The 26,156-nt window shown below is 37.8% G+C and overlaps 1 protein-coding gene across 1 annotated transcript in view; it reads right to left on the reverse strand.

The window, feature by feature from the left end:
- Positions 1-26,156, reverse strand: part of SPATA16 (spermatogenesis associated 16) — a 296,094-nt gene that overhangs the window by 141,479 nt on the left and 128,459 nt on the right. Inside the window, exon 4 of the mRNA XM_051983185.1 lies at positions 2,815-2,904. Within this exon, the coding sequence (XP_051839145.1) occupies positions 2,815-2,904 (90 nt within the window). The remainder of the gene's footprint in view (positions 1-2,814; positions 2,905-26,156) is intronic.

Genomic DNA, 26,156 nt, shown 5'->3' on the forward strand with positions numbered 1-26,156 from the left:
TGAAATTCTTGTTTACAACCTCCATACGTTTACCTAAAGGGACCCCACACATGGTAACTGGAACCTTCTTTGAATTCTCCTGACTTCAGGATACATGTGCTATAATACAGAGATTGTCGACCAGTTCTCTCTCAAGTTGCAACATGACCAACCCATTTTTTCTTTTTCTCCAAAATATCTTCAATATCCTCCTTCTTCATATTTCTGGCTTATTATGTTGTACCCATCTCCACTGCCATATTGCCTTTTGGATGTCATTAACTTCAATTCTTTGAAGACTTCCCTCCTCCCCTAATAACTAATGTGAATAGCTACATAAATACTGCATACTACATACTAATAACTACATAAACACTGTTCTATGTTATTCTACTTAATGCTTTTAAAGAAATGTACTTTGTGGTTTATTTGAAGTTTGTATGTTTGGCGGTTGTGCTGAAACAAAAGTTATCAGTAAAGAAATTAAGCAAAGGAAGAAAGGAAGAAAGAAAAGCCCTCGGGAAGAAAAAAGCAAAACTCTTATTTGAAGAGGGCTTTTGAGTTTTGGCTCAATAGCTCACTCTGCATAAATGTAGCCCAGGAGATTGGGCACCAAGAGACAACTGACCAAAAATCCAGGTAAAATGGAGGAATTATCCCATGAAAACAAGATGCAAGGCTACTAGGAGGGTGAAATCCAGTTTAGCCTCATGAATCTGCATGAGGAAGTATAATTACATAGGGGACTGCAGAGATGTGAGTCTGAAAAAATATCCAGAGATAAATTAGCCAGCAGGTCAACAAGCATTTGTTAATGCTTATTATGTACCTGGCACTGTGCTAAGTGCTCAAGCAGTTTCCATTCTAATGAAAGAGCACAACATATAAAAGAGAAGCTCTCCAATGGGTGGGTGGGCAGGGGCAAGTACACTACCAGAGCAGCTCACAAGAAGCTACTTCTGACATGAAGCCTACAGCTGTTCTTTGAACTCTCCATCTTTTATTCCTGGTCATCTAGAACCCAACAGAACAAGGTTATTCCTCTTCCATGTTAGAGTCATTCCATCATTTGGAAACAGTCACCATGTCTCCCCAGGTCTTATCTCCTCCAGGATAGTTTGTTGTGGTGTGGGAGTTTGTAGCTTTAAAAAATTGTAGTTTAGCAGGAAATGGAAAAAAATAGATGAAGAACTCCAAACCAAAACCCTATCCTATGATAGAGCTCTCTCTTCTCTATATAGGATATCAGTCAATCAAAAAGCTTTTATTAAGTGTTTACTACATACTAAACTCTGAGCTGGATGCTGGTGATACAAAAGTAAGAATGAAACAATCTCTCTATTCTCAAGAAGATGACTATTTAATATCTCAAGGTCCTTAACTTTCCTACAACCGATGAGCCAGCCTTTGTGAGTGTCTATGGCTGAGTATCATCCAAAGCTCCTCTAGACAGACTGGGACAGAGCTTCTCAGATTTCAGTTTGGCAGGTCAGGGGATGACAGACAGACAGCTGTGCTGCTGGCTTCCTCCCTAAAGACTGTCCATCCCAGACAGGACCTGTCAGGGCATGGGCCAGCTGGGATAACTCAGGAACAACTCCACTGCACCAAGAGGCACTAAAGGACTTTATATACAATGAATTAGAGTATGCCTTTTTATTTGGGATCAGACTTGTGATTTCATCAAACTCTCAGGGAGGGATGTTCCTTCATCAATGCAGATCAACTTCTGTTTTTCAAATAATACAGGGATTCTTTATTTCACATAGTACAGGGTCTCAAACTTTATCTCCAAGTCTATTTTGATAACTTTATTTTATTATTTTGTAATTCTTTGAATTTTATTTTACACTTTTAAGAACATGATTTTGAACATTGGCCCACTAAGTCATTCACTAGAAAGCCAAAGAGGCACATAACAAAAAAAGGTTAAGAGCCCCCAGTTTAAAATCTTAAAGGGTCCTCTGGAGCACTGAGATGTTATACTTTGCCCAAGGTCACACAACCAAGATGTATCAGAAGCAGCACTTTATCACAGGGTCACAGAATCATTGTTATAGACGGTGATAAAATATATTTTTTATTCATACAATAAAAATAGACTTAAGATTTGGAGAAAAAGAATAAAGGTGAAAAAAAACAACAATGAGACTTAGAAACAGATGCGACGTCTTCCTAAGTACTACTTTCTTTTGACTAGACACATCCTCCCATGTCATGCTTTTCTGTGCCCTCCCCATCCTATTATTTTTCTCTTTAGCATGCTTGAATTTGTCACCATTGCTCCCAAAACATGGTCAGAGGACGTGACTCTAGACCCGGTTCTCAGGACCATCAACTCCTATCTTGTTTGGGGTTGACAATTTCCCCAGTTGTGGTCACCTGCCTGGTTTAGGTTATAAAAGGGGAGGCAATGAAAGCTTCTCTCTTTCTTCACACACAACACAGAAGAGTTCTGGATCCCATCAAACCCAAATAAGGGGTCCTACGTTTCTAATTCTGTGTTTAGGACAAAGGTGTGGTGGGTAATTCAGAGCCAGGAACTCATTAAGGAGAGCCAGGCTCAAGTTCAATGCCCACCCAAAACTCCCGATTGCCAGCAAGTGACCTCACAACTGGAAATTCTGGTGTCTGCTAATAGTTATGCACACGGAAATACTTTAATTAAAGAAATAGATAGTCCATGATTGTGGGCTTGACGTTTACAAGACAATCATTCTGGTAAAATCATATTCCATGAGAGAAATGGAAAATTCTAATATGTTATTCCCAGAAGCCCAAGATTAAATTAATTTCATTTGGAATAAATCTCTGCAAAAGTTATATCAGACATACCGGGCCGCTTCCGAATATCTCTCCAGACATCTAAACACTGTTGCCTGACGAAGATGATTCCGGAAATAGGCTGGATTTAAAACAATGCTCCTTGAAGAGATAAGATAAATGTGAATGTTGTTAGGCTTTAAAAAGATAATTACCAGAAGGATTTGGGAATGGGCACACATGTAGTCAATTTTATGCAATATATATATATTTTTAAAAAAGATACTAATGAATGAACCCTTATTCTCCTTTCCCTTGACAGCTATGACAAATGAACAAGCATTATTGAAAAGTCAATTAAAATTGCATCATAAAAGCAATCTTATTTATAGCATTGAGTATTTTTACAGATAGAGCAATTACTGGTAAAGTCTTTGAGCTGAAGTTACATTCCACTTAGCTAGCATATAACATAAGCCTCAGTGCTAATTTATTCATTTATATTTTTGGATCTGGCAGCAACTTCATATTATTATTTATGGGACATCTACCTACAATCAATAAAGGAAAAGATGGCTGGCTGCAAAATTCTAGCAAAAAAGGAAGTAATTGCTATTTTGGTGAAAATGTTCATTTATGAAACATCTTCAAGGCACATTCTTCCTCCAACCTCCTAACCCTTTGGATAGACAGTTGGATGTAAAGGAGCGAGTCCTGGACTAAAATTTAGGAGGTCTGTGTGGTGATTTGGTGTGTGACTTTAAGCAAATTTCTGCGCTTCAATTCGTTCCTCTGGAGTAGATGATTTCCAAAGTCCTTCTCACCACCATAATGGGTCAATACATTGGGTTCTTGTTTGGTATCTGTGACTGACAGTGGAACCTCTGGAATTAGAATCCCTAGGGGGAGAGCAGAGTCTCTTTTCACGTCCAGCTGCTTCCAGGCCCAGCACAAATAGGCAGAGGGAAGACTTCTTCATTCTTCCAATATATGAGAACTGGTAGGGACTGCTTTTTGATATCCCTACAAAAGACCTAGCTCCTTATGTGCAGGGGAAAAGTAAGAAAGCAATCAGTACTTAAAGGAACTGCAGAATAATAGAATGGTAGAACTAACTGGAAGGGGATCCAGAGACCATGTATTTCAAACCAATCAGAGTAGGACCCCTGCTTCACAACCTGTTTGACAGGTGGTTCTCTGACTTTGTCTTGCTGACTTCTGACAAATTTTGACTCCATCCATGATAGTTTCAGAATTTTAACTGCTGAGAGGAAGTGAGATCTAAAGGAGAAGGAGCCAGACTCAGAGATGAAAGCCACACATTCAAATCTCATATATATATATATATATGTTATGTGAACCTGAGCAGGTCACTTACCTTCTCATTGTAGAATAAGTGCTGATGTGGGCTAGAGGCAGGGGCTTCTTCATTCAGGAGCTCCTTATATCAGTGAACCATTTGGTCTATTCCCTAAACCCAACACAACTATGTGCTGCCTTTATGTAGCATTTCTTTTATTAAGTCCAAATTTGCTTTTCTGTACCCTCTGGGGCCATGTAGAGTTAAGCTAAATCCTTGCTGGTGTGAAAATCCCTTTTCTCCCCAACCAAATATACAAAGTAATAATAATCCCAACCCTTTGAGTGTTACTTATTTTGGGCTAAGGATCCAGAGTTAATTCAGCATAATCTCACATGCTATTGGTCTTTGCTGGAAACACTCTGGTTTGTCATCGCTTCTAAAATGTGTCCCAGAGACCAAGACCTCATCTGACTGTGCAGGGCTCAACAGGACAATCACCTACCTTGCTCTGGACATCACATTTCTAGTGACACAGAGAGAGGCAGGGAGGGCAGGGGATAAGCATTTATATAGAGACTACTATGTGCCAGGTACTGTCCTAATCACTATGCCAATATTATCTCATTTGATCTTTAAAACAAACCTGTAAGCTGAATGTTGTTATTAGTTACATTTTACAATTGAGGAAACTGAGGCAAACGGAGGTTGTGATTTTCCTGGCTCATAGAGCTATAAGTGCTTAAGACTAGATTTAACTCAGGTCTTCCATTTTCTAGGCTAAGCATTCTATCTAATTCACCCTACTTAAAACCAGAGCAATTGTCCCCCATGCTCATTTCCCAAAATACACCTAACAAGTAGTATCTCTAAGGCAGGGGTTTTAAATGTGGAGTCTGTGAACTTTAGTTTTTTCCACTACAATCCTGATAACTGTATTTCAACAGAATTGGTTTCCTTTGTTATACTATGGATCTTATTGCATGCACTAACATTCTGAGAAAGGGTCCTTAGGCTTTGTCAGCCTGCCAAAGGGGTCCATGACACAAATAAGCTTCCGAAGCTCTGGTTTGTAGAATGAGAGAGAATCACAGAGCCTCAGAGATGGAAGGCATGTCAGAGATCGCCTCTTATGGACATGAGAAAGGGAAAGAGACCCACTTATGACGCATGCTCAGGGCAGAAGCATCTAGAGAAGAAGGAAGATTTAAAAAAGGAAAAATCACCTTGGGTAGGTCTCTGAGGGAGATCCTGCCTATGTTTGGAAGGAAGGATTGTGCCAGCAATCAGCAATGGGAGAGAGTATGTATGTGTGTGGATGGCCAGATGCAGAAAAATGCTATAGGAAGAGAGCAGATGACAGAGAATAACTTGATTTGGAACCTAGAATTCACGAAGCGAAATTATGAGAAATAATGTTAGAAATGAGTTAGAATTCTATTTGAGATGTTCTTCAATGAAGGCAGTGAGCAATAGAGAACAAACATGGAATTATGGGATCAGAAGTATTGGGTTCAAATCTCAGATCTATTGCCGATCTTGGGCAAGTTGCTTACCATGAAGGATCCTCAGTTTCCTCATCTGACAAAGTGGGCTGGACCTGTTGTTTTCTCCACCACGGATGTATTCTATAAAACCCCGATTCTTCCTGATTCCAAATTCTACACTTTATCCACCGGGCCTCCCTAACTCACTGAGATAGAAGCTTCCATATACAAAAAGCCATAGAAGAACTTTAGAAATCATTGAGGTCAATCCCTTAGATTTAAAGATGAAGGAAACACACCCTGAGATGGAAAACTACTTGACCAAGTTTACTTAGCTGGGAGGTGATGGAGTTAGGACTCCTGACACCGAGGCTGGGGCTTCTCTGCTGCATTCTGCTCTTCCTCCCTTATCATGAACCCTGAATTAATGGAGTTTGAATTAATGAGATTTTGCTGCATCTGTGGGTGAAGAGTTATGCAGATACAAGAATTACTCACTTGAGGACATTAATCATTTTCCCTTCACTTTGAGTTCTGCTTCTTTTAAAATCTACTTTTTGGTGCTTCCCATTGGAAAAAAAAGAAAAATAAGAAATGCACAGCATGGATTTATTTCATATCAAGATAAAATTAATAGAACCAGGTAGCACTTTTAATTTTAGGAGAGAAAAAAAGAGTGAATTATTCTGCATAGAAGTGACATATCATTAGAGTACTGGAAATCAAGGGGTTTTTAAAAGACTGCATATATTAACTATAATAGAAAAACAGAATTAAAAGAATAGGATTATTCTGTCATTTTCATTGCCCACCTTTACCACCTAAAGTCTATTTCTCTTTATTACACTTGTGCGTGCTCACACACATATGTACACACAATCCTCTGATAACTAGAAATATTTAAAACATTTCACTGTCTTTTGAGAAGAGATGATTAACATACCTGTTCCTAAGGCTCTGGAAAATTCTAAGTAACACATTCTATTTTGCAATCGTATTTACTTATTTTACTCCCCTATCCTAACTATCATTTATGGAGTACTTAGATAGTACATGTCACCATATTAAGTATTGTAGGCTGTGATAAAACCCAAATGTGATTTTTTAAATGAATTTTTGTTAATGTGAAAAACAGTGGTAAGGATAACAGAAATAGATAAATGACTGTATGAAAAAACTACATTTATTAGACATTTATATGTTCCAGGTGCTACAGTAATTGCAAGCCTACAAATACAAAGTAAAAGCAGCTTCTGCTCCCAAAAAACTGATATTCTAGTAGGGATTGACAATACGTATGTGGGAAATGATGTTTTGCTTTGGCAAGTACAGAGATGGTGAGTGGAATCATAGGTGAATAGACCAGAAATCTTTTGCAGACTAGTACTGGTCCTAGTGAGTCAGTCACCATGAAGGAAGCTTAAGAGATTGTATCAGGAGAATCATGGCATTTGTGTTAGGAAAAGCAAGTGGTTAGCTCTTGATGACAAAGTTGAGATTAGGGAAGAGTTATAGCCTTAAAGGGAGAAGGATACTTAAGTAACTAAATAACTACTGAGTATTAGAACAATATTTTGAGAACACTTTTTTCCAATTATCAGGCACCAGGTTGACTGAAGGATGGTGCTTTTTTTTTTTTTTTTTTTTTTTAGCCAAAGTAAAGATCAAAGATTATATGATTAGAAAGAGGTTGGTGTCTGAATCAGTGAAGGAGGGTGCCCATAGTGATGAAATCTCAATATCTAGGGTATCTCTAATTAGAATCTGACTAAGAACATCTCTGAATTTAGTCATTCTTGAGATGGGGAGATAGTTTAGCCATTAAAGGCATATTCTCTTAATTCAATCTGCCAAACAATGAAGGAAGTGAATTGAGTTCTTACCTCAGGGTAAGTTAATTTTCTGAGATGGACCATATTGAGGAATTATTTCAAGTCTTCCTGCTTGAATTTTATATTTGGTGAGACACTGATGAGATCTGCTAAATTAGTTTCACGTGATTTTTTTTGGGGGGTGGGCAAAGACAGTGATTATAGAAAAAAAATCTCTTTTGGTTTTAGAATTTCCTTATTTTTCAAATCATTCCTAAAAAGTGACCAGCTCTAGAAAGTATTACTCAGAGGTTTAATTTCTCTCAGCTTTTGATAAGTTTCCTATGTGGCAACAGTAATATATTTAACTATTATTACATAATCTTATCCTAATGTTATACATATATTGTTTGTTCTTTGTTTTAGAAGAGGATCCATGACATCATGGGGTTATGTCTTAAAATTGGATTTAAATGAGACAAAGTTTCACAAAATTGTCAGCCTCACTCTTTCTTCCAGAGTCAGCAAAGTCTAGTAGCAGAACAAATTCAGGAGGACTGGCAGTGGCCCAGGATACAAAGCTTGGCGTCTTTGATGTCTGACCAACTCTATCCCTCCACATTGCCTGTTTCAGTGCCCTCCTGGCTGCAGGAACAAATTATTCTCATCCATCCATTCCTCTGAGCAAAGACTTCACATGCTTGGGATAGACATCCCCCTGACTCATTGATGGGTCTGATTACTACCTTTATCCTGATTTAGCCCATCTGCTGAGTCAATTTACCAGGGTGTGGCTGCTGGGCAGATCCATGGAGCCACAGGCAAGAGTTGAGTGCCAGGTGGACAGCAAAGGTGGATGAGCATCCAGGAGCATCACTAAATCTCTCTGTGCCTAGGGGCAGCTATGTGGTGGAGTGGATAGAACACCAGCTCTGGTCAGGAGGACCCGAGTTCAAATCTGGCCTCAGACACTTAACCCTTTCTAGCTGTGTGACCCTGGGCAAGTCACATAACCCCAATTGCTTCAGCCAAAAAAAAATCTCTCTATTCCTCAGTTTTCTCATCTGAGAAAATAAGTGGAGTTGGACCTCTACCATCTCTGTTAACTCTAAATCTATAATTATATGGAGCACAAGAATCATGACCATCAAAGTTGATATTCAAGGCAGTTATTGAGCAGTTTCCTTTCTGACCATGCTTTCACAAACCAGGCAACAACCACTGGCACTAGTGGTTTTTCCATGAAGTTTCCCTGTGCAAGTGGTAGTCACGTTTATGTGGCAACACTGATTTCTTTCAGGTTATCGACTCTGCTTTGGTTAGTTGATAACAATGGAAGAAATCAATAGTTCCCTGGTAGTTAGTAATGCCCTTCTACAAGCTACAGAGCTGGATGGATACTGAAAGTTTCTAAAAGAATAGGGAATCCTGGTATAATTTTGCTATGGAAAAATCATTGAGCCTTTGTGCGATTGTATTTCCCCACATTTGTGGCTTATTTTCTCTTTCTTCCTTTTATAACACTTAAGGCTAATTTAGACACAGCATTATTGGATAGCTGAGAGTCAATTCCCAGAGTCTCTTCACTCTGGCCCTTCTCTACAACCTTTTCCAATCTCCAGAAAATTGGACTCTGGCTCTCTCAAGGCTGTTACACAACTTTCTGAAGTCTCTTTAGCATATTCCCACAGGAAGCCTGCCTCCCTTTTCACTTTTTGGCACCCCTTTTTGCATTGTATTCCCCCCAGGTAAGCTCTGTGAGGATAGGAACTATCTTGCTTGCTTCTATTTATATTTCCGGAACTTAGCATAGTGCCGGGCACTTAGCAAACAATAAATACTTGTATCACATTATATCTATATCTCCATCCATCTACCCATTTGTGTCTGTGTATCGATTTGTCTATATGTGCATCTATCACTTAATTATTTTTGCAAAATCCCAGTCAATTCACCAAGGGTGTATACTATTTTATATGGCTCAAGTATTAAATGGAAATGATGAACACAGAAAATTCTTGTAAGTAGAAATCAATTGAAGCCAATATGGGTTCACTAAGAATAAGAAATACCAAGTTGATATCATTTTTGTAACAGGAATTGGGCTGCTCTCTGATCACTTGCTCCTCTTTCAAGTACACTTATATTCTGAGACTATTTCCTGCTCTTGAGATAAAGTACACAGTGAACCTTTTGATAGAGTATGAAATTGCAATTTCCCCCTAAAGTTCTATAACTTTAGCCTAGATTCTATCTCCCAGCTGGCTACTTAAGTTTCTGAACGACTTTCTAGCTCTTTTAGTTAAGAGTCCTGCCTCATTATTCAAGTCTTGTCTGTTTATCCAGACTATCTGCTGTCTAGAACTGATACGCAGTGTTCCTCATTCTCGACTGTCATCTGGTCTAACTCCAGGGCTAGTAATTCCTAGAACAGGGAATTGGTAGTATTTCTTTATGTATAATTTCTTATGCATCCCTTTTTTTTTACTTTGTTTCAGCTATCCTGCTAATAAATCCTTGCTCTCAGGTGATATCCCATTTTTAGACCCTTGTCCAATGCTAACAAGTTCTTCCCAAATTGGATGATACAACAGGAGAATTCCATAGAAGTAGCATGTCTCAAATTCAGCAAAACATTTGGTAGTCTCCCATGATAATGGAAAACTTGTGCATAAGATGTGTCAAAAGAGAAAGTTAGAGATGGTTTAAAAATTCTGTCCAAACATTGTTCAGTACTGATTCTGTCAAGTTAGAGATCAGTTAAATATTTCTACAAGGCTTGATTCTTGGTCCAGATACGCAATAATTTTTTCAGTGGCTTGGATGAAGACACAGAAGGTATGATTATCATCTTTTTAATGAGACAAAACTAGGCAGAATGAGTATTTGAATAATTTTATTGACCTGACATCCCACAGTTAGATCTAAAAAAATCCACACATAAAACAAGCATAGGATAAAGAAGACATGGATAATCTAAATTCAAAAAGACATATATGTAAAAAGAAAGATCTGGGGGTTTTAGATGGCAAGAAGTTTAAACATCAATTGAAAAAGTAATCAATTAATAAACACTGAACACCTCCTCTGTGTCAGACGTCCCTTTTAAAATAGGATATTGACAAATTGGTATGCTTTCAGAGGAATTATAACTGGAGCAAAAACATCACTGGCACAAAGTAGTCATTTAATAATTGTTTATTGACTGACTGACTAGTAAGGTGTTTGGGAACCATGTCCAGTGATATGGGTATAGGAAGGAAGCATTATGCATATTTATAAGAATTTTCCCCTTTAATTAGTTGGGGAGGCAAGTATAGGAAGGAATGAAAATGAATGCTTATTAATTAAAAAGAATGTTAACAAAAGAAACACATACAATTCTTTATTTGAATAATTATTAGCAGATCAGGGGAGTCGCAATGAGGTACAGAACAAAGTGAAGATGGAAATTATAATAATCTTAACTGCTGACATTTATGTAGAAAGCATTCAATATCCTTTGTCTTTGTCCTTCACAATTCTGTGAGGAAGGTGCTATACTTTTTACCAGTGGGGAAACTGAGGCAAGAAGTTTCCCAAGATCACATAGCTAGCAAGTATCTGGACTCCAAATGTGTTACAGAAATATGTAATAGCTAGGTAGTCAGAGAGGATGAAGGGTACTTGGGATTCCATTAGTTCCTCCCTCACTTGGGTTGAACTGATTAAAAAGCAACTTTTCTCTGACATAGACAGAGCTCCCATATTCAGGAATTTTTTGTCCTTTACAAGCAAACTTTTCCTCTTGTTTGTTTTCAAGAGAGCAGCAGGACCTTTTTAATCCACCACCATTTCTTCATTCAGTGATTATTTATTGAGGGCCAACTTTGGGATCAGAGCTGAAAGTCACAGGACCTCTGATCCAGCTTAATTTTTTTTCAGAAGGAAGAAATGAAAGAAGGATGGGAAAATGGCCTAAGGAAGTGTGCCTTTCTCTGACTTCAGAAGCAGAGATTTATTTAACCATGAAAATCTCAAAGGGCCTAGGTCAAAAGGGATATTAGGTTATGAAAATTATGTAATTTGCAGAGAGGTTACATGGTGATATAATGGAATCTCAGTAAATCGATCCTTTTTAGTCCAGAGGGTCAAGAAATCAAGGAGGATTAGTCCTAAAAAGCAAAAATAAGAGCATGAAAACCACCTGCTTACTGAAAAGAGAAGGAATCCAAGTGTTCGCTGGAATTACCTTTCCTTTACAAGTATGCCAGAAGAATGGAAAGTCCAATTTGATTCATGGTGGGTGGGGATAGGGAGGGAAGAGAATGAGAGATTACAAAAGTCTTAGAGGAGGTAGCTAGTATTAACAGGGTTGATATTTTAAAATGGAAAAATTACTATAGCTATTAGGAAAGCTTAAATAGCTATTTATAAACTGGCATGGGAACATGTTTTTGCAAAAATGGCAAAAGCAACCATAACTTTTCATCAAGAAATGTCACTTAATAAGTACTAAGGATCTACTAAGTGAATAGCAATATGAAAAATACTGTGGGTTTGTGTGGGTGGTACCTAGAAGCAGGGGTCCTCAAACTTTTTAAATAGGGGGCAAGTTCACTGTCCCTCAGACTGTTGGAGGGCTAGACTGTAGTAAAAACAAAAACTTTGTTTTGTGGGCCTTTAAATAATGAAACTTCATAGCTCTGGGTGAAGAGAATAAACGTCCTTAGCTGCTGCATCTGGCCCGTGGGCCATAATTTGAGGACCCCTGCCTAGAAGGATCGACAATCTTGGTGAAAATCCCAATGATTATCTGGTTATCAGATAAAATATCTAGACATTAGATAAGACATCATTTCTTTTGACCTTGACTCCTTGGGATTTTCATAGTTAAATAAATCTCTGCTTTAGCAAGTCATAGAAAGGCATATTTCTTTTCTTTGATTTGAAGAAGTGACATGGGGTCAGAGGTTCCATGATTTTTAATTCTGAATGCAGAGTAACGGATTTTGACAAATAGTCTTGGAATGAAGAAATACTATGGATTGAAAAGGTTCTGCTTTCATTGTCTAATATAACTTTGTAGATAACCTTGTTTGAGGCCCTCTGGTTACCAAAATCAGGTGAACCTTAAATGCAGGCTCAAATGAGACAATATTTGTAAAGCACTTAGCACTTGTGTATAGTAGGCACTTAATTAATGCTTGTTGATTGATATATACTCATTGAAAGGTTTTAATCATGGTCCAAGAGATTCTGTAAAAGTCCAATCTGAAGAGATTCTTTATAGATTTTGAGGCCATCTGGACACTTTTGTTTATGGATGACATAATACTGATTGAATCTATATTTGGACAGATAAGAGAAATATGTGTTCAAAGTCAAGTTTGATAAAATTTCTTGAACTGAAGTGAAAGTTAAGTAATGATATTAAAATTCACAGATATTATTGCAGCCTTTAAGAATTCTATACTACTCTGCAGTTAGATGTGATCCGAATGTTCAGTTCTGATGTTTCCATAATGCTTGGTGACACCAGATTCCAAGAAGGTTTGGATTCATCATTTCAGATTATTATTCATAAATGCTAAAGTCCATAAATGGCTGCTTCATGGAGTATTAAAGCCAGAAAACCTATGAGATCTGGCAAAGCCTGGAGCATAAATCAACACTGCCTACTAATAAACAAGCTACCAACCCTGAATTTAGCCTCCTTATTCCTCCTCCTCTTCCTATTCCTCATATCTTTTTCTTCCTCTTCCTTTCTCATCCAGGCTGGTCATGCATGACCACTCTTGGGCCTGATCCTGCTACTGAAGGACATCAAAATATGAACCATTTCTGTTTCTAGTGTGCATTGGTTTGTCCCTAGACAGCCTGGTGGCCCCCTACTCTTGAGCACTCCCTAAATTGGGGCTGGCCTTACTGCAGTCACCCAATATAATTAACCCTTTATGATCGTTAAAATGGGAGCTCATTGAAGTCAGGGAGATGATTTTTTTTTTTGCCTCTTATTGTATCAAGAAAGCTTAATAGAGCTTAGCACAATGCTTGGCACATAGTAGGTGCTTAATAAGAGTTTACTGATTGTAGCTCAGAGTTTCTGAGCTCAAGTAACCCACAAAGCTCAGCTTCTTGACTATCTGGGACTGCATGTACCTGGGTATGTCCTCATTCAAGTACTCTTTTTTTCAAGATTATTCTGGAAGATGAATTAGAATAGGGAGAGAGTAGAGTACAGGAGACAGATTAGGAGGTTTTTTTTTGTTTTTTTTTTTAGTAATTCATGGAGGTGGGGAGGAGGGGTTGACCCGGTGTAGAAGCAGAAGACATGGAAAGAATGGATGAATTCCAAAGGTAACAGAGAAAAACCTAGAGACTTTGGTGACTGATTAGAGAGGGGGAGTCAAAAATGTCATGGAGGTTTTGAAACTCATGAAATTGAGCATGGATTGACTGGATAGTAAAATTTCAAGAGTTGGAAAGGGCCTCCTAGGGTAATGACTATACATCAATTAAAAATAAGACTCTTTCCATTACATCCTTGACAACTTGTGATCTAGTCAGATGTATTAGTGCATCTCTTTAATTTCAGTTACCAAGACATATGTACAGTGATCTCTTGGAAAGGGTTGATTTATCACCGAGGTACCTAAGAAGTCCAAGGTTAAGAATGGAGTAGGTAAGATCCTTACGCTGATGATCCATGAATAGTTCCTGTACTTGTAGCCTGAGTAAGATAGGAAAATCTAGTACTGAAAAAACACAATTCTTCCTGCCTTGCCCCACTTCAAAAATGGTTATTCAGCTTCTGCTTGAGGACCTTCTGGGACAAAGAAGAATCATGGTTTACTGTTGCCAGAAATGAAGAAATAAGATAGATGAAATTGATTTGGGAAAAAGGTTGCAGAATTATGGGATCAAAGATTTAGAGTGGGAAGAGACATCTAGTCCAATCCTCTTTACAAAATAATGAGTTTTGTGTAGATGTCTTGCATTGATTATGCTACCATGAGAGCTTTTGCAAATACGTAAGTAAAATTAGGGAGTGAGGTCATAGAGAATTTTAGATTTCAAGTTCTTTCTCTGTTAACAAAAGCTGAAACTGTGAAATTAAATAAATTTATATGGAAGGAAGAATATCATGTAAAAGAGCTGAAAATCAAGAATTGAACATAGGGTCAAAGGAAGGAAGAAACAGCAGGAGAGACAAGACTGGGGCATCTAGGAGTGCCATAGTGCATAGAAAGCCAGGCCTGGAGTCTGGAAAATTATTAGCTTTGTAACCCTGTGCAAGTCACTTAATCTTATTTCCACTAAGTTTCGTTATGTATAAAATAGGCTGGTGAAGGAAACTGCACATCAATCTAATATCTTTGTTAAGAAAAGCGCCAATAAGAGCATGAAGAATGAGATACCATTGAAAAACAACCGAAAAGAGGCAAGAATGAAGGGAGATAGAATGATAGCTGAAATGTATCTGAATCTCATGTAGCCTGTTTGGTGACCTTGGATTTTCAGTACAAATGGAAATACCTAACACAAGGGTTGAAAAATGAATGAGTAATTGAGGAAACTGAGGCAGTGAAAGTTGAGAATGGGTTTGAGAAGTTCCCCAGAAGGAAAGAAATGGAATAGTAAGTTAGGACTGCTTGGCATTTCTGCCCCATGCATATATCACAAGCACTTTTTTTACCTTCCCTTACCAGGATCTATGATTTTATTGGTGAGAATATATCCTCCACCAACACAGAATACATCTCTTCCATGCTAACTATTCATAGCATCACAGATACAGAGATTAATAAAAATAATACAATTCTTAATCTGAGACCCATAAGCTTATTATTTTAAAATTTTTGATTAATATATTTTGATATGATTAGTTATTTTTTAAAAATATTTTCTTTTATACATGACGTTAAAAGGCTTTACAAGATGACCAAATGGTCCAGGAAACAAAAATGGTGAAGCATCTCTGATTTACAGCTAGAAGAGACTTCAAAGGTCTTCTAAGATCAACAGATAAGGCAACTGAGGTTCAGGGATATAGTATCAGAGATGAGATTTGGACCCCAGTCCCCTCACTATAAAATCCAGATTTTTTTCTATTAGTCCAACCCCTTTTGGTCCCTGTAACTTCTATCACTCTTCCCTGTCCTCTATCCACTCCATCCATTAACCAATTGGTGGCCAAATTATCCTGGTGGTTCTTGGACAATAGAATTTGTGCTTAAATGCCCAACCTTCAAGAAGTGGGGTTCTTTCCATACTGGCATGAAGTATTCTAGAGTCAAATCTTTGAGGCAGAACCTAAAATCCATAGTTCAGGGGGAAAAGGCCAAGAGATTAGTGATCTCTGGTAAACAGAACAGCTTCAACTAATCAATGACATGAGGAAACAGGCACTACCTCTCCTCCTGCTACTGGTGCCATGGGGTAGGAGCAAATTACTGCTAAGGAGCTGAGCTGAGGATGGCAAACAGGGTGGGATAGAGTGCCCCACCTTGGAGACAGGAAGACCTGTCTGGCCTCAGGCTTTGCTCAAAGTTTGTTGTATAGTCCAAGAGAGACACTATTCGGAAAATGCTTTGTAAACTTTAGAATGCTGACTCTTTGAGTTCTAAACAATTCAGCTGCAATGTGCAATTCAATTCAACTCGGCAAAATTATTTACTAAATACTCACTATGTCCACGTACTAGGTTATGCAATGATGATGAAAAGATAAAAATGAAATAACTGTTGCCCTCAAGAAGCTGCTAGCCTATTCTGATGAAAAATTCATACAAATAGGAGTTAATAAAAATGGAGATAGAAGAACATGGAGATCAGTTTGGTTAGGAAAGAGTATTATGGGCTTTAAATAGATGCCAGAGAAGTTTTTTTTTTAATCTTAGAAGTGAGAGGGAATCATTAAGCTTCTTTACTGGACAGGGGGCTGGACAGATCTGCCCACTGAGTATACCCTCTAAGATCTGTAAGAGTCTGCTTTCCTTTAGAATGAAAATCAGAGCATCCCCACACATACACAAATGCAATCGGTTCCCTTACGCAAATGACAAAATGGCGGGTACATTAATGTGTGAAGATGAAAAGACACATTCCTGTTCATTCTAGAGATGTGTTCCACATAATATAGAAATCTATGCAAATTTCCCCCCAGATTTGAGAAATTGAAAATGAAAACATTATTTCTGTAGATGAAAGTTGTGTTTTCCCCATCTGTCAAATGTTCCTTTGAAGCAAAAATGAAATGGATTTTCATTTATTTTTTCATCTACACTGTAATCCAAAGACCATCTAGTAAAAGACTTTAGTAAATCACTTGGTCACTTTCTTCAACCAAACAGTCTTTAAGCAATACCATATATCAGCAAGCTTTTGACATCTTCATTTTTTGTCCTTGACATCTTCCCTTAAAAATAATATGATGTTGACCCTATTATCTTTTCTTCAGAACTCATAAGCCAAATATCAGATATCCAGCTCTCCACCAAAGAATCTATTAAGACAGAGACCTCAAAGATGGGGATGAAGAGAAAGCTTTCATCTCAACACATGCAATGGAGGGCGGTCTGTCAGATAGGATAGTGTTTTTTAATTCTTCGTAGGGGACAGATGGGCTATGCTATCAAAGGATCAATTCAAGTCAGCAAATCCTAGTTTTGTTCTAACCTTATGAAAATCTTTCCGTTGTACTTCAAGCTTCCAGTGTAGGCAACCGTTATCCTCTGACTTAGCAGATAGCTTTTTGATAGCTTCTGTGGATAAATGTCATCACTCTGACACCAACTTGATGAGTACGAAAAATTAAAAATTCTTGATCTTCAAAGAAGACAATCAGAAGTAGATTAAACCTAACACATTGAATAACTCTGATATGTGGAAATGCATCTTATAGACAACAGAGTATTTTTGGGTGATTTGGAGATGCAAATGGGATGATGCTGTATGGAGAATAACTGAAGAAACTGGCATGTTGAGCTTGGAGAAAGAAGGCTAGCCAGAGGTTATAATAACTTTGGGAAAAGGTTTAGGTTCATTCTTTTAAGCATCATAGGAAAGAAATAGGAACAATATGTAGAAGGAACAATCTATTAATAGATTCAAATTGTTAGGAAAATTTTTCTTGATATCAAATTAATTTCTTTGTTCCTTCTACAAAGAAATTAATTTGATATCAAGAAAAATTTTCCTAACAATTTGAAAAGTAGAATGGGCTCCTTTCATGCTTCTTCAGGTGTAGCTGGATAGCCTCCTATGAGGTATTCTTGCTCAGAGCTAGGATGAGATGGCCTGAGCTTCCTTCTAACAATGTGGGATTCTGTAGGTGATTTGGGAGACTCTTTAGAGTGGAACTGCATCACCTGAAGCAGGTGGTTCATAGAGTATTATATGACAGCTGAATTGAATCAATAAAGAAAAAACAAAACTATTCTGAGATTATCATATGTATTAAGTTGCTCACATTAGCATCATGCTTTGTGGATTTGTGTATAAAAGTCATATATAAATGTTGGTATCATGAAAACCAGTGTTCCTCTACCTATAAAGAGGGCACTAGAGGTGACTTTGTACCTTTATCTTCTCTTGGATAAACAACCTCACTGTGGCTGGTGCTATGGTAATCACATCCTCAAAACTTAGAAAAGAAAGTCCTCCCCACAGACTTGGCGATGTCCAATGACAACATTGGAAACTGATGTGATTTTATCAAGGAAAATGATGTTGAAGAGGAGGCAAGACCCTCTGCTCTGCCAGTGTAACCTAGAGATTATGAGATTTTTCATTCTGCTTTTCTGTATCTGCCCTCGAGGAGTTTATGTTTGATCAGGGGAAACATTATCCTCTATTTAGAATGTAAGCCCTCTGAGGAGAGGCTTTTTTTTTGTATTCTTTCTATGTGTTTTGTATAAAGTAAGAGCTTAATAAATGTTCCACTCATTCATTTCATAGTCATAGTGCTTACATTAATTCTTGGAAGGACAATCAATGAGTTTTTCTAGTTTGTTTCTTGGAGGAATTGTTTAGGCATTTGGGTGTTTGGGCTCCTTCCCTTTTTAATACTTGTCCTTGAGCTTTAAGACACACTTACCTCTAAAAATACTATGTTCACATGCACTAGATTCACTTTGCTCTAAATTTGAAATACCAAGGAGACCCTTCTCACTTCCTCCTGAGAGACATGGTCCAAGAGGCTGATTAGGAAGGAGTTCCTAGGATCGAGCTGGAAAAAGGCAGCTTTCTTCTCATTTTGTAGGTTAAAAAATAGAAACTCGGGAATTATGTTTTACCCCAACTCACTTAAATAAGTTATATAACAGAGCCCAGATTTAAATCCATTTCTTGTGTCTACATGAACTCCTCCCTACCCTTATATATCACTGTCTCTCCTATGGAGGACAGCACTTCTTCTGATTCAAAATAAGATCCATATGTAAAGTTGTTAGTTGTTTCTCTATATTCTATATCTCTCCTTTTAAGCCAGGGATTCTTAACCCTTTCTAGGTCGTAGTGCTCTTCTGGCAGTCTAGAAAAGTCTTTCTCATAATCATGTTTTTGAAATTCATAAAACATGAAACACAGGATTATAAAGAAAACCACTTATATTGAGATATAATTATTAAAATATATTTTAAAAAATCCTCAAGTTTCCAGCTTCTGGGTAAGAACTCCTGTTATATTTAAAGTTGTAGCTGTAACTCTGAAGTTCAAAGTCAGAATTTGAATTGGATGTGGAAGAAGCCTATTAGACCTAGCTGTTTTCTGCAGTTCTTCTATTAGCAGACACAGCCAGGGAGTACAATCAGGTTGCCAATTCTCCAAGTGATTCTGGCAAATGGAACCCACTGTAAATAGACCTCAATTGCCAGCCTGACTCCTTGCCCTTGAGACTTCTTAGTCCTCACAGCTGAAGGCACTTATCCCCACAGGATGGGGATGAGAGGGGCTGTCTAAATGCTAGGCAGGATTCTCAGCATGCACCTACCTACCTGCTGCTCCTCCCTAGGGTGTGGGCTCCCTTCTGTTCAAGCAACCTACAACTATCCCACAGCTGTTTCCCTCTTCTCATTGTCCTGTGCTCAAGTTGTTACCTTGTCATGTCCTCCTCCACCTCTTGCCCTCCTAGTCCAGTTTTTTTGGCTATAATTTAGCTCCCTCTTAACCCACTACCACCATGGAGCAAGAAGCTCAGGGCAATGTGTGGAGAGAGCTTGACATTTGAAATTAAGGCCCTGTTCCTTATTACCCATATCTATCTGCTATCTCTTGTACAGAGCATCCCATCATTTGCTTCTGTGTCTCTCATACTTAAAATGCACTCTCCCTCTCTCCTTTCACTTCCTAGAACTCTTAGCTTCCTTCAAGGCTAATTTCAATGCCTTCTCCTATATGAGGACTTTTCCCATTTCTGTGGTTCATAACATTCTCTTCTGCCAAAATTACTTGATCAGAGTCTTTAGAGAGAGAATCATGGAGACTGAATGTGGATTGAGCGTAATATTTTTATCTTTTTTTCTTTCTTTTGTTTTCCCCTTCTTTTAATTTGATTTTTCTTGTACAACATGACAAATATGGAATTATGTTTAAAAGAACTGCACATATTTCACCTATATCAGATTGCTTGCTTGTCTTGAGGAAGGGGAAGGTAAGGGAAGGAGGAAGAAAAATTTATAATACAAAGTCTAACAAAAATGAATGTTTAAAACTATCTTTATATGCATTGGAAAAATAAAATACTATAAAAAGCCAAAATTACTTGATCAGATTCTGATTAATGTGAATAAGGAATCCTCTCAATTAATCAAATTATTTGAACTTGCACTGTATATTTCCATTGAGTTGGAATGAATTTCTATATTTCACACAATTCCAGTTTAAATAGTGTGAATATGAATACATGCAACAACTTCATTATTCATTATTTTCATTAATTTGGACCTGACTGTATGTGTTTTTTCTTTCTTATTCCTTTTTTCCCTTCCTTATCTCTTTTTCCTTCTCTCTTTCTTTCCCCTTCCCTTTCTTCCCTTCCCTTCTCCCTTTCCTTCCCTACTTTTTCCTTACCTTTTTTCCTTTCCTTTCCTTCCTTCCTTCCTTCCTTCCTTCCTTCCTTCCTTCCTTCCTTCCTTCCTTCCTTCCTTCCTTCCTTCCTTCCTTCCTTCCTTCCTTCCTTCCTTCCTTCCTTCCTTCCTTCCTTCTTTCCTTCCTTCCTTCCTTCCTTCCTTCCTTCCTTCCTTCCTTCCTTCCTTCCTTCCTTCGAAGAATTCAAAGTCCATCAAAGAGGGAGGGAGAAGAGTCCTGACTATTTACTGACTTGGTAGCAATTCTAGATTCCTGAACTTTCTGTCAGCTATCTATTTATCTATCTGTCTATTTTATTATCTATATCTATTCTATCATCTATCATCCATCTACTATCTCTCTGTCTATTCTATCATCTATTCTATCTATCCTACCATCTATCTCTTTATGTTTATCCTATTTCTATCTATCAATCATCTACCTTTCATCTCCCTCCATCCACTTGCCTGCTCATCTGTCAATCCATCCATCCATCCATCCATCCATCCATCCATCATCTATCTATTTATCTATACATCCATTCACCTGTCTTTCCTGTAATTGACTGTGGACTCAGAAATCACATTTCTGAGGTCTTTCAGTATCCCACAGATGTAATTTGTGCTACAAAAATAACAATAGGTCCTATCTTACTAGCTCCTTATTATACCGAATATCAACTCCCTCTTCACCATTTTTGTCCTTTCTGGCCTACCTACATATCATTCTCTGTGGCACAGAAAATAAGAATGAGAAACCTCTATTGTGGTGGTTGTCCTTTTCCTATCCATCCAAAGGAGAAATCCTGCCATTTCTTGAATCTTCAACTTTGCCCCCACATGGCTACTGACTGTTTTGGGTGGCTCTCCTTCTCTTTCCTCACCAGCCCATGTTCTCATTGAAGTTTTTCCTTAAAAAGATGACAGCACTTTGGCTTTGAGATAAAAGCAGGTTGAATGGGAGCTCACTCTGAGTTTTAGCCAACCTGATTCTATTCACATAGGACTGTGCCAGGTGTTCATATTTATCCTCTGTTATCTGCCCTTGTTCTTATCTTCTATATTTGTTCTTTTTTAAAAAAAATCTAGATTAATGAGTTCTCTTATATCTACATTAGTCTTTCTAGATAATTTCTCTATCTTCTTTCTCATCAGAGATGTTTCTCTTTGTGTCTATGGAATTTAATTCTTGAGAGCTTCCCATCATTACTTGGTTTGCATCTCTGGTGGAATTTGTATCTATCCAGAAAGCTAAAGATCTGAACTTAAGCCCCCCATCTGACCCTTACTAGCCAAGTGACTACTGGAAAGTTTACCTTTCTGTGCCTCAGTGTCCTCATCTCTAGAATGGGAATAACCATACCTGTAGTACAGCTCACAGAGTTGTTGTGAGGCTCAAATGGCATTACTTCTAGAAAGCGCTTTGCAAACCTAAAAGCCCTGTTTCAATGTTAGTTGTGAGTTATTTTTTTATTTGCTGCTTCTGCTTCCTCAATGCCTTCTCATACTTCTCAGCCCCTTGCTTCTGTTCCTTTTTCTTGTGCCCAAACCATTTAAATGTGACCCTTTCTATTTTCCAACTGCGCATTAAGCCTCACACACCTATAAACAAATACTTGGTGTTTAATGCCACCTTCCACAGATGTATCCTTTTATAGACTTTCTTTACCTAGGGTGAGTCAGCAGGAGACAGGAAACTGACATTATGAATATTTCACACAGGCTTTGGATTTACCCAATTCATTAAATAGGCACAATTTTCCCATTTTTTTGTAGACTTGGCTAGTAATTGACAGCTTCTTACCTAATACTCCAAACAGGGATCTGGAGATCTTTCAAGTCAATTCAAGCCATCCATAATTTCTTCTCTTTCATTCCTCTCCCCACCACTTATTGCCCTCTCCCCTTGAGAGTACACACACACACACACACACACACACACACACACACGTGTGTGTGTGTGTTTGTATGTATTTGCCATGAGACTCAGAGAGTCTCTGTTAGAAGGGATCTTAAGTGGGACTTTAGATGTCTAAAATTCACAGCAACACAGATACTCCACACAGGGACACATTCAAAGACACAACTCTTATGATTTTAATAGAAATGCAATGGAAAAGTTAAATATTTATCATTTTCATTTACTGTCATCCATATAACATCCTGATAAATCTAAAGACAGATGCACACAAATCTCTCTCTCTCTGTCCCTCTCTGTCTCCTCCTCTCTGCTCCTCAGAATCACCTTGGACTCAGAATATAAAAGTGTGAAAGAGACTAGTGGTGGAGAAGTCACTTTGTCCAACTGATATTTGCACCAAAAACCCAGCTACAATATCAGCCAATGAACAAACACAGATAAGCACTTACCGCATATGAGGCACTGTGTTAGGATGTGACTGGGACAAACCCAGCCCTTGAAGAGCTTACATTATGCAAAAATAGTGACAAATTTCCATATTATCCATGTTGTGAAAGAAGAAACAAAGTAAAATGGAAAAAAATACCAAAAAAGTGAAAATAGAGTGCTTCAATCTGCATTCAGGCCTCAGATTTCTCTGGATGTGGAGGAATTTTCTATGATGAGTCTAAAAAAGATTTTTAAAAAAGTGGTTCTCTCATCTTTCTGTGTCTCTATCCCTCCCCTCTGCCTTCATGTGCACGCTCTCTCTCTCTGTCTCTGTAGCTCTCTGTCTCTCTCTCTGTGTCTCTGGCTCTCTCTCTCTCTCTCTCTCTCTCTCTCTCTCTCTCTGTCTCTACACACACACACACACACACACACACACACACACACACACACACAATATCTTCTAAATCATGCATTATCAACTATCTATTGAATGTATCTTCTCCTAGATGTTCTCTAGGAAAATCAAACTCGGTCTGTCCACAATGGCTTTGACCTCTCCCTCTCTGCCATCTCTTTCACCAAATGGTGCTTTTCTTTCATACTTCCTTCACACAGACCATCTTTCAGGTCATCAAGATTATAAATCTGGGAGTCCATTGCTATTTCATCATTCTTCCTGCCAATTCTCATAGCCAATCAGGGCCAAGTCTTGGTAGTTTTAACTCCACAATGTCTCTCAAGTTTGTTACTTCTTTCTATTTGTATGGCCACCATACTGATTTATAACATAATATAAAGGATGATCACAAAATTATTTATTATTTAAATCACAGAAATGATCATTTCAAAGTAGACTTTTTTGGTACCTTTCTGCTACTATGTTGAAGAGTGAAAAAGCTAATCTGATTTCTTTCCAAAAAGTGTGATTTTATAAATATAGAAACCATAAATGTGAAATTTTCTTTTCCTATATGTGATAGAAGTCTTCTGAGTCAAAACAATATACATATGTGTATATGTATATGTATATATATGTACATCTATCTAGCTCAAACTATATCTGACACTAGGATACATGATGATTTTTAAGCTGATTTTGGGGGTAATAAGACTGCTAAAGAGATACAGGAGAGCCAATATTTGCATAAAATTAAATAAAGAATGCTACAGCAAATGCAAATAAATGCAGAAAGGGAATATTTTAATTTTGATCTGTGATTAGTATCAACCATCACAATATGGTAATAATACAAAAGCTCAATAGGAAATAAAATTCTGCATGCATCAGGTAACTAATGGTTTTAAGTTATTTATAGACTGAGTGCCCGAATAATTTATTTTTCTCTTTGGAGAAATAGTTATTGATTAGGCTTCAGATTCTATTTTTCCAGTGGCTGCCCCTCAAAATATTTTAGTATTAGAATATATTATATATAATGCAAAATATTTGATGATATAGACTCTTCCCCTGGTATATAACAGGACAAGCCAGATTTTTACCTTGTGCATTAATAATAACAGGAATCCAATGGTTGACCTTGGTGGATAGGCAATTCAATTAAAAACAAAGGCCAAAATGAATTCTGAGCAGCAGTGAAAAGGAATCTAAGAACCTAATAAATAATGTGGGAGATCAGGTTTGATATCCTAGAGGGTATACCAAATTACTCAGTAATTTTTTTAAGGTCTAGAAGGAGGGATCACAAAGGCATTTAGGATTTAAATAATCCTTTTACAATTCCAAGTATGATATGCAAGGAACTCATCTTGAATTCTCTAGCTGTCTCACAAACTTGTTCCAAACCAATCGGATGAGGTTAGGCATTGGCTAATGTTGATAGTGATGGGGAAGGTGGGTCCCTTCTTCACCGTGAAGAGGTAGGATATGTATAATAAATGACTAATGAGCCAGTTACTGTTGCAAAAACTTCTTTTAAACTCAAATATTCTCCCTGGGTTTCTATGGACCTTTCAGTCATGGAGGTTTATGATCTCAGAAAAGTCAAAATTGTGGCTGACTCAGGACAATGTGTGTTAGCATCCATCCAATGAATAGCAACAACATGTTCATAATAATATCAATGATCAAGATAAATGACTGGGGAAAAATGGTCATGGAGTGAGAGCAAGACAGTCCAAGACATGCCCCCAAACCACAAGAAGAACTCCAAATTTGGGGGCTGAATAGGTGGGGTCATTCATGAAGAATTTATGGAAAGAAATAGACAAGAATCTTAAGGTATGAGTTGGGCAGCCACAAATACAGGGGAGGTGTTGTCTTGTCGGTGAGATTGTAGACTCATTGAACTATTTATATTATATACTATTTATAGTACGGAATATTATTTATATTATAATAATGTCCCTCTGTTCTGCTGATCATAAAACATAGAACACATTGATGGAGTGTCTCAGAATGATTGTCTACATGGTCAGGGAGACCTGGAGGACCTTATAGAGTGAAAGCTGGAAGGAACCTTAGAGATCTTTGAGTCCAACACTCTCAGTTTACAGATGAGGAAACAGACTTAGAGAGGTTGAATGGCTTGCTAAGAGTAGACATCTATTTAGTGCCTGAGGCAGGATTTAACTCTAGGTCCTACACTTCATCTACTTTGCCACTTAGCTGCCAGCTTGGACCATATTCCATCCAAATAACTTCTAACAGATGGGGAAGATAATTTTGTGCATCCTATGAACAAAGAACCTTTTTTTTAAAAACAGTTTCTTTAAAACTCAGGAGGAAGCCTGCAGCCAAACCTATTTGAACTCATGACTCTCCAGGAAGAGCAAATCATATCATTTGAGATATTCCTTAAAAGATCTGGGCCTTACTTCTGAGAAGAAATTCCATCAGAGCAAGATATCTTGCATCTAGTTTTTGGACAAGTCATACAACTGATGTCATGCTAACTTTTGAGCCCGGATCCAATGGCACCAAGTTAAAAGTTACTTCAAGATTTCTTTATGGCGGTGAAGGCACCTAGCTTGAGTTTTCCCTAGCTTGCTGGACCAACTAGGTGGCTGTAGGGTTGTAAACTACTTATGGTGGTTGGCAGAGAGCCCACTTACATAATGGACCTTAATGTGGCAGATAATTATGTTTCCCTGAGGCTATTAGCAAAGCAGGTGTTAGGTTTTCATATTGATATAACTTGTAGGTGATTGTTATTCAACAAAGAACTAAGAAGGGAGGCGGGACAATGAACCAGGGAGTAGCTCATCAGGCAGTGTTTCAAGAATATATTTTTGTATTTCGAGGGAGGATATATCCTTGAGACAAAAGGGTCAGGGCAAACAGGAGCCAAAATTTCAGGTAAGGTGAAGTCTTAGCCAAAAAGGATGATGTTATAAAAGGTACTGCATGCTACCTGATGTATAATAAGTCAATTAATGATTTTCTTCTTTATCTGTTAAG

The sequence above is a fragment of the Antechinus flavipes genome, chromosome 3 (genome assembly GCF_016432865.1).
Source record: "Antechinus flavipes isolate AdamAnt ecotype Samford, QLD, Australia chromosome 3, AdamAnt_v2, whole genome shotgun sequence".
In the NCBI taxonomy this organism is placed as follows: Eukaryota; Metazoa; Chordata; class Mammalia; order Dasyuromorphia; family Dasyuridae; genus Antechinus; species Antechinus flavipes.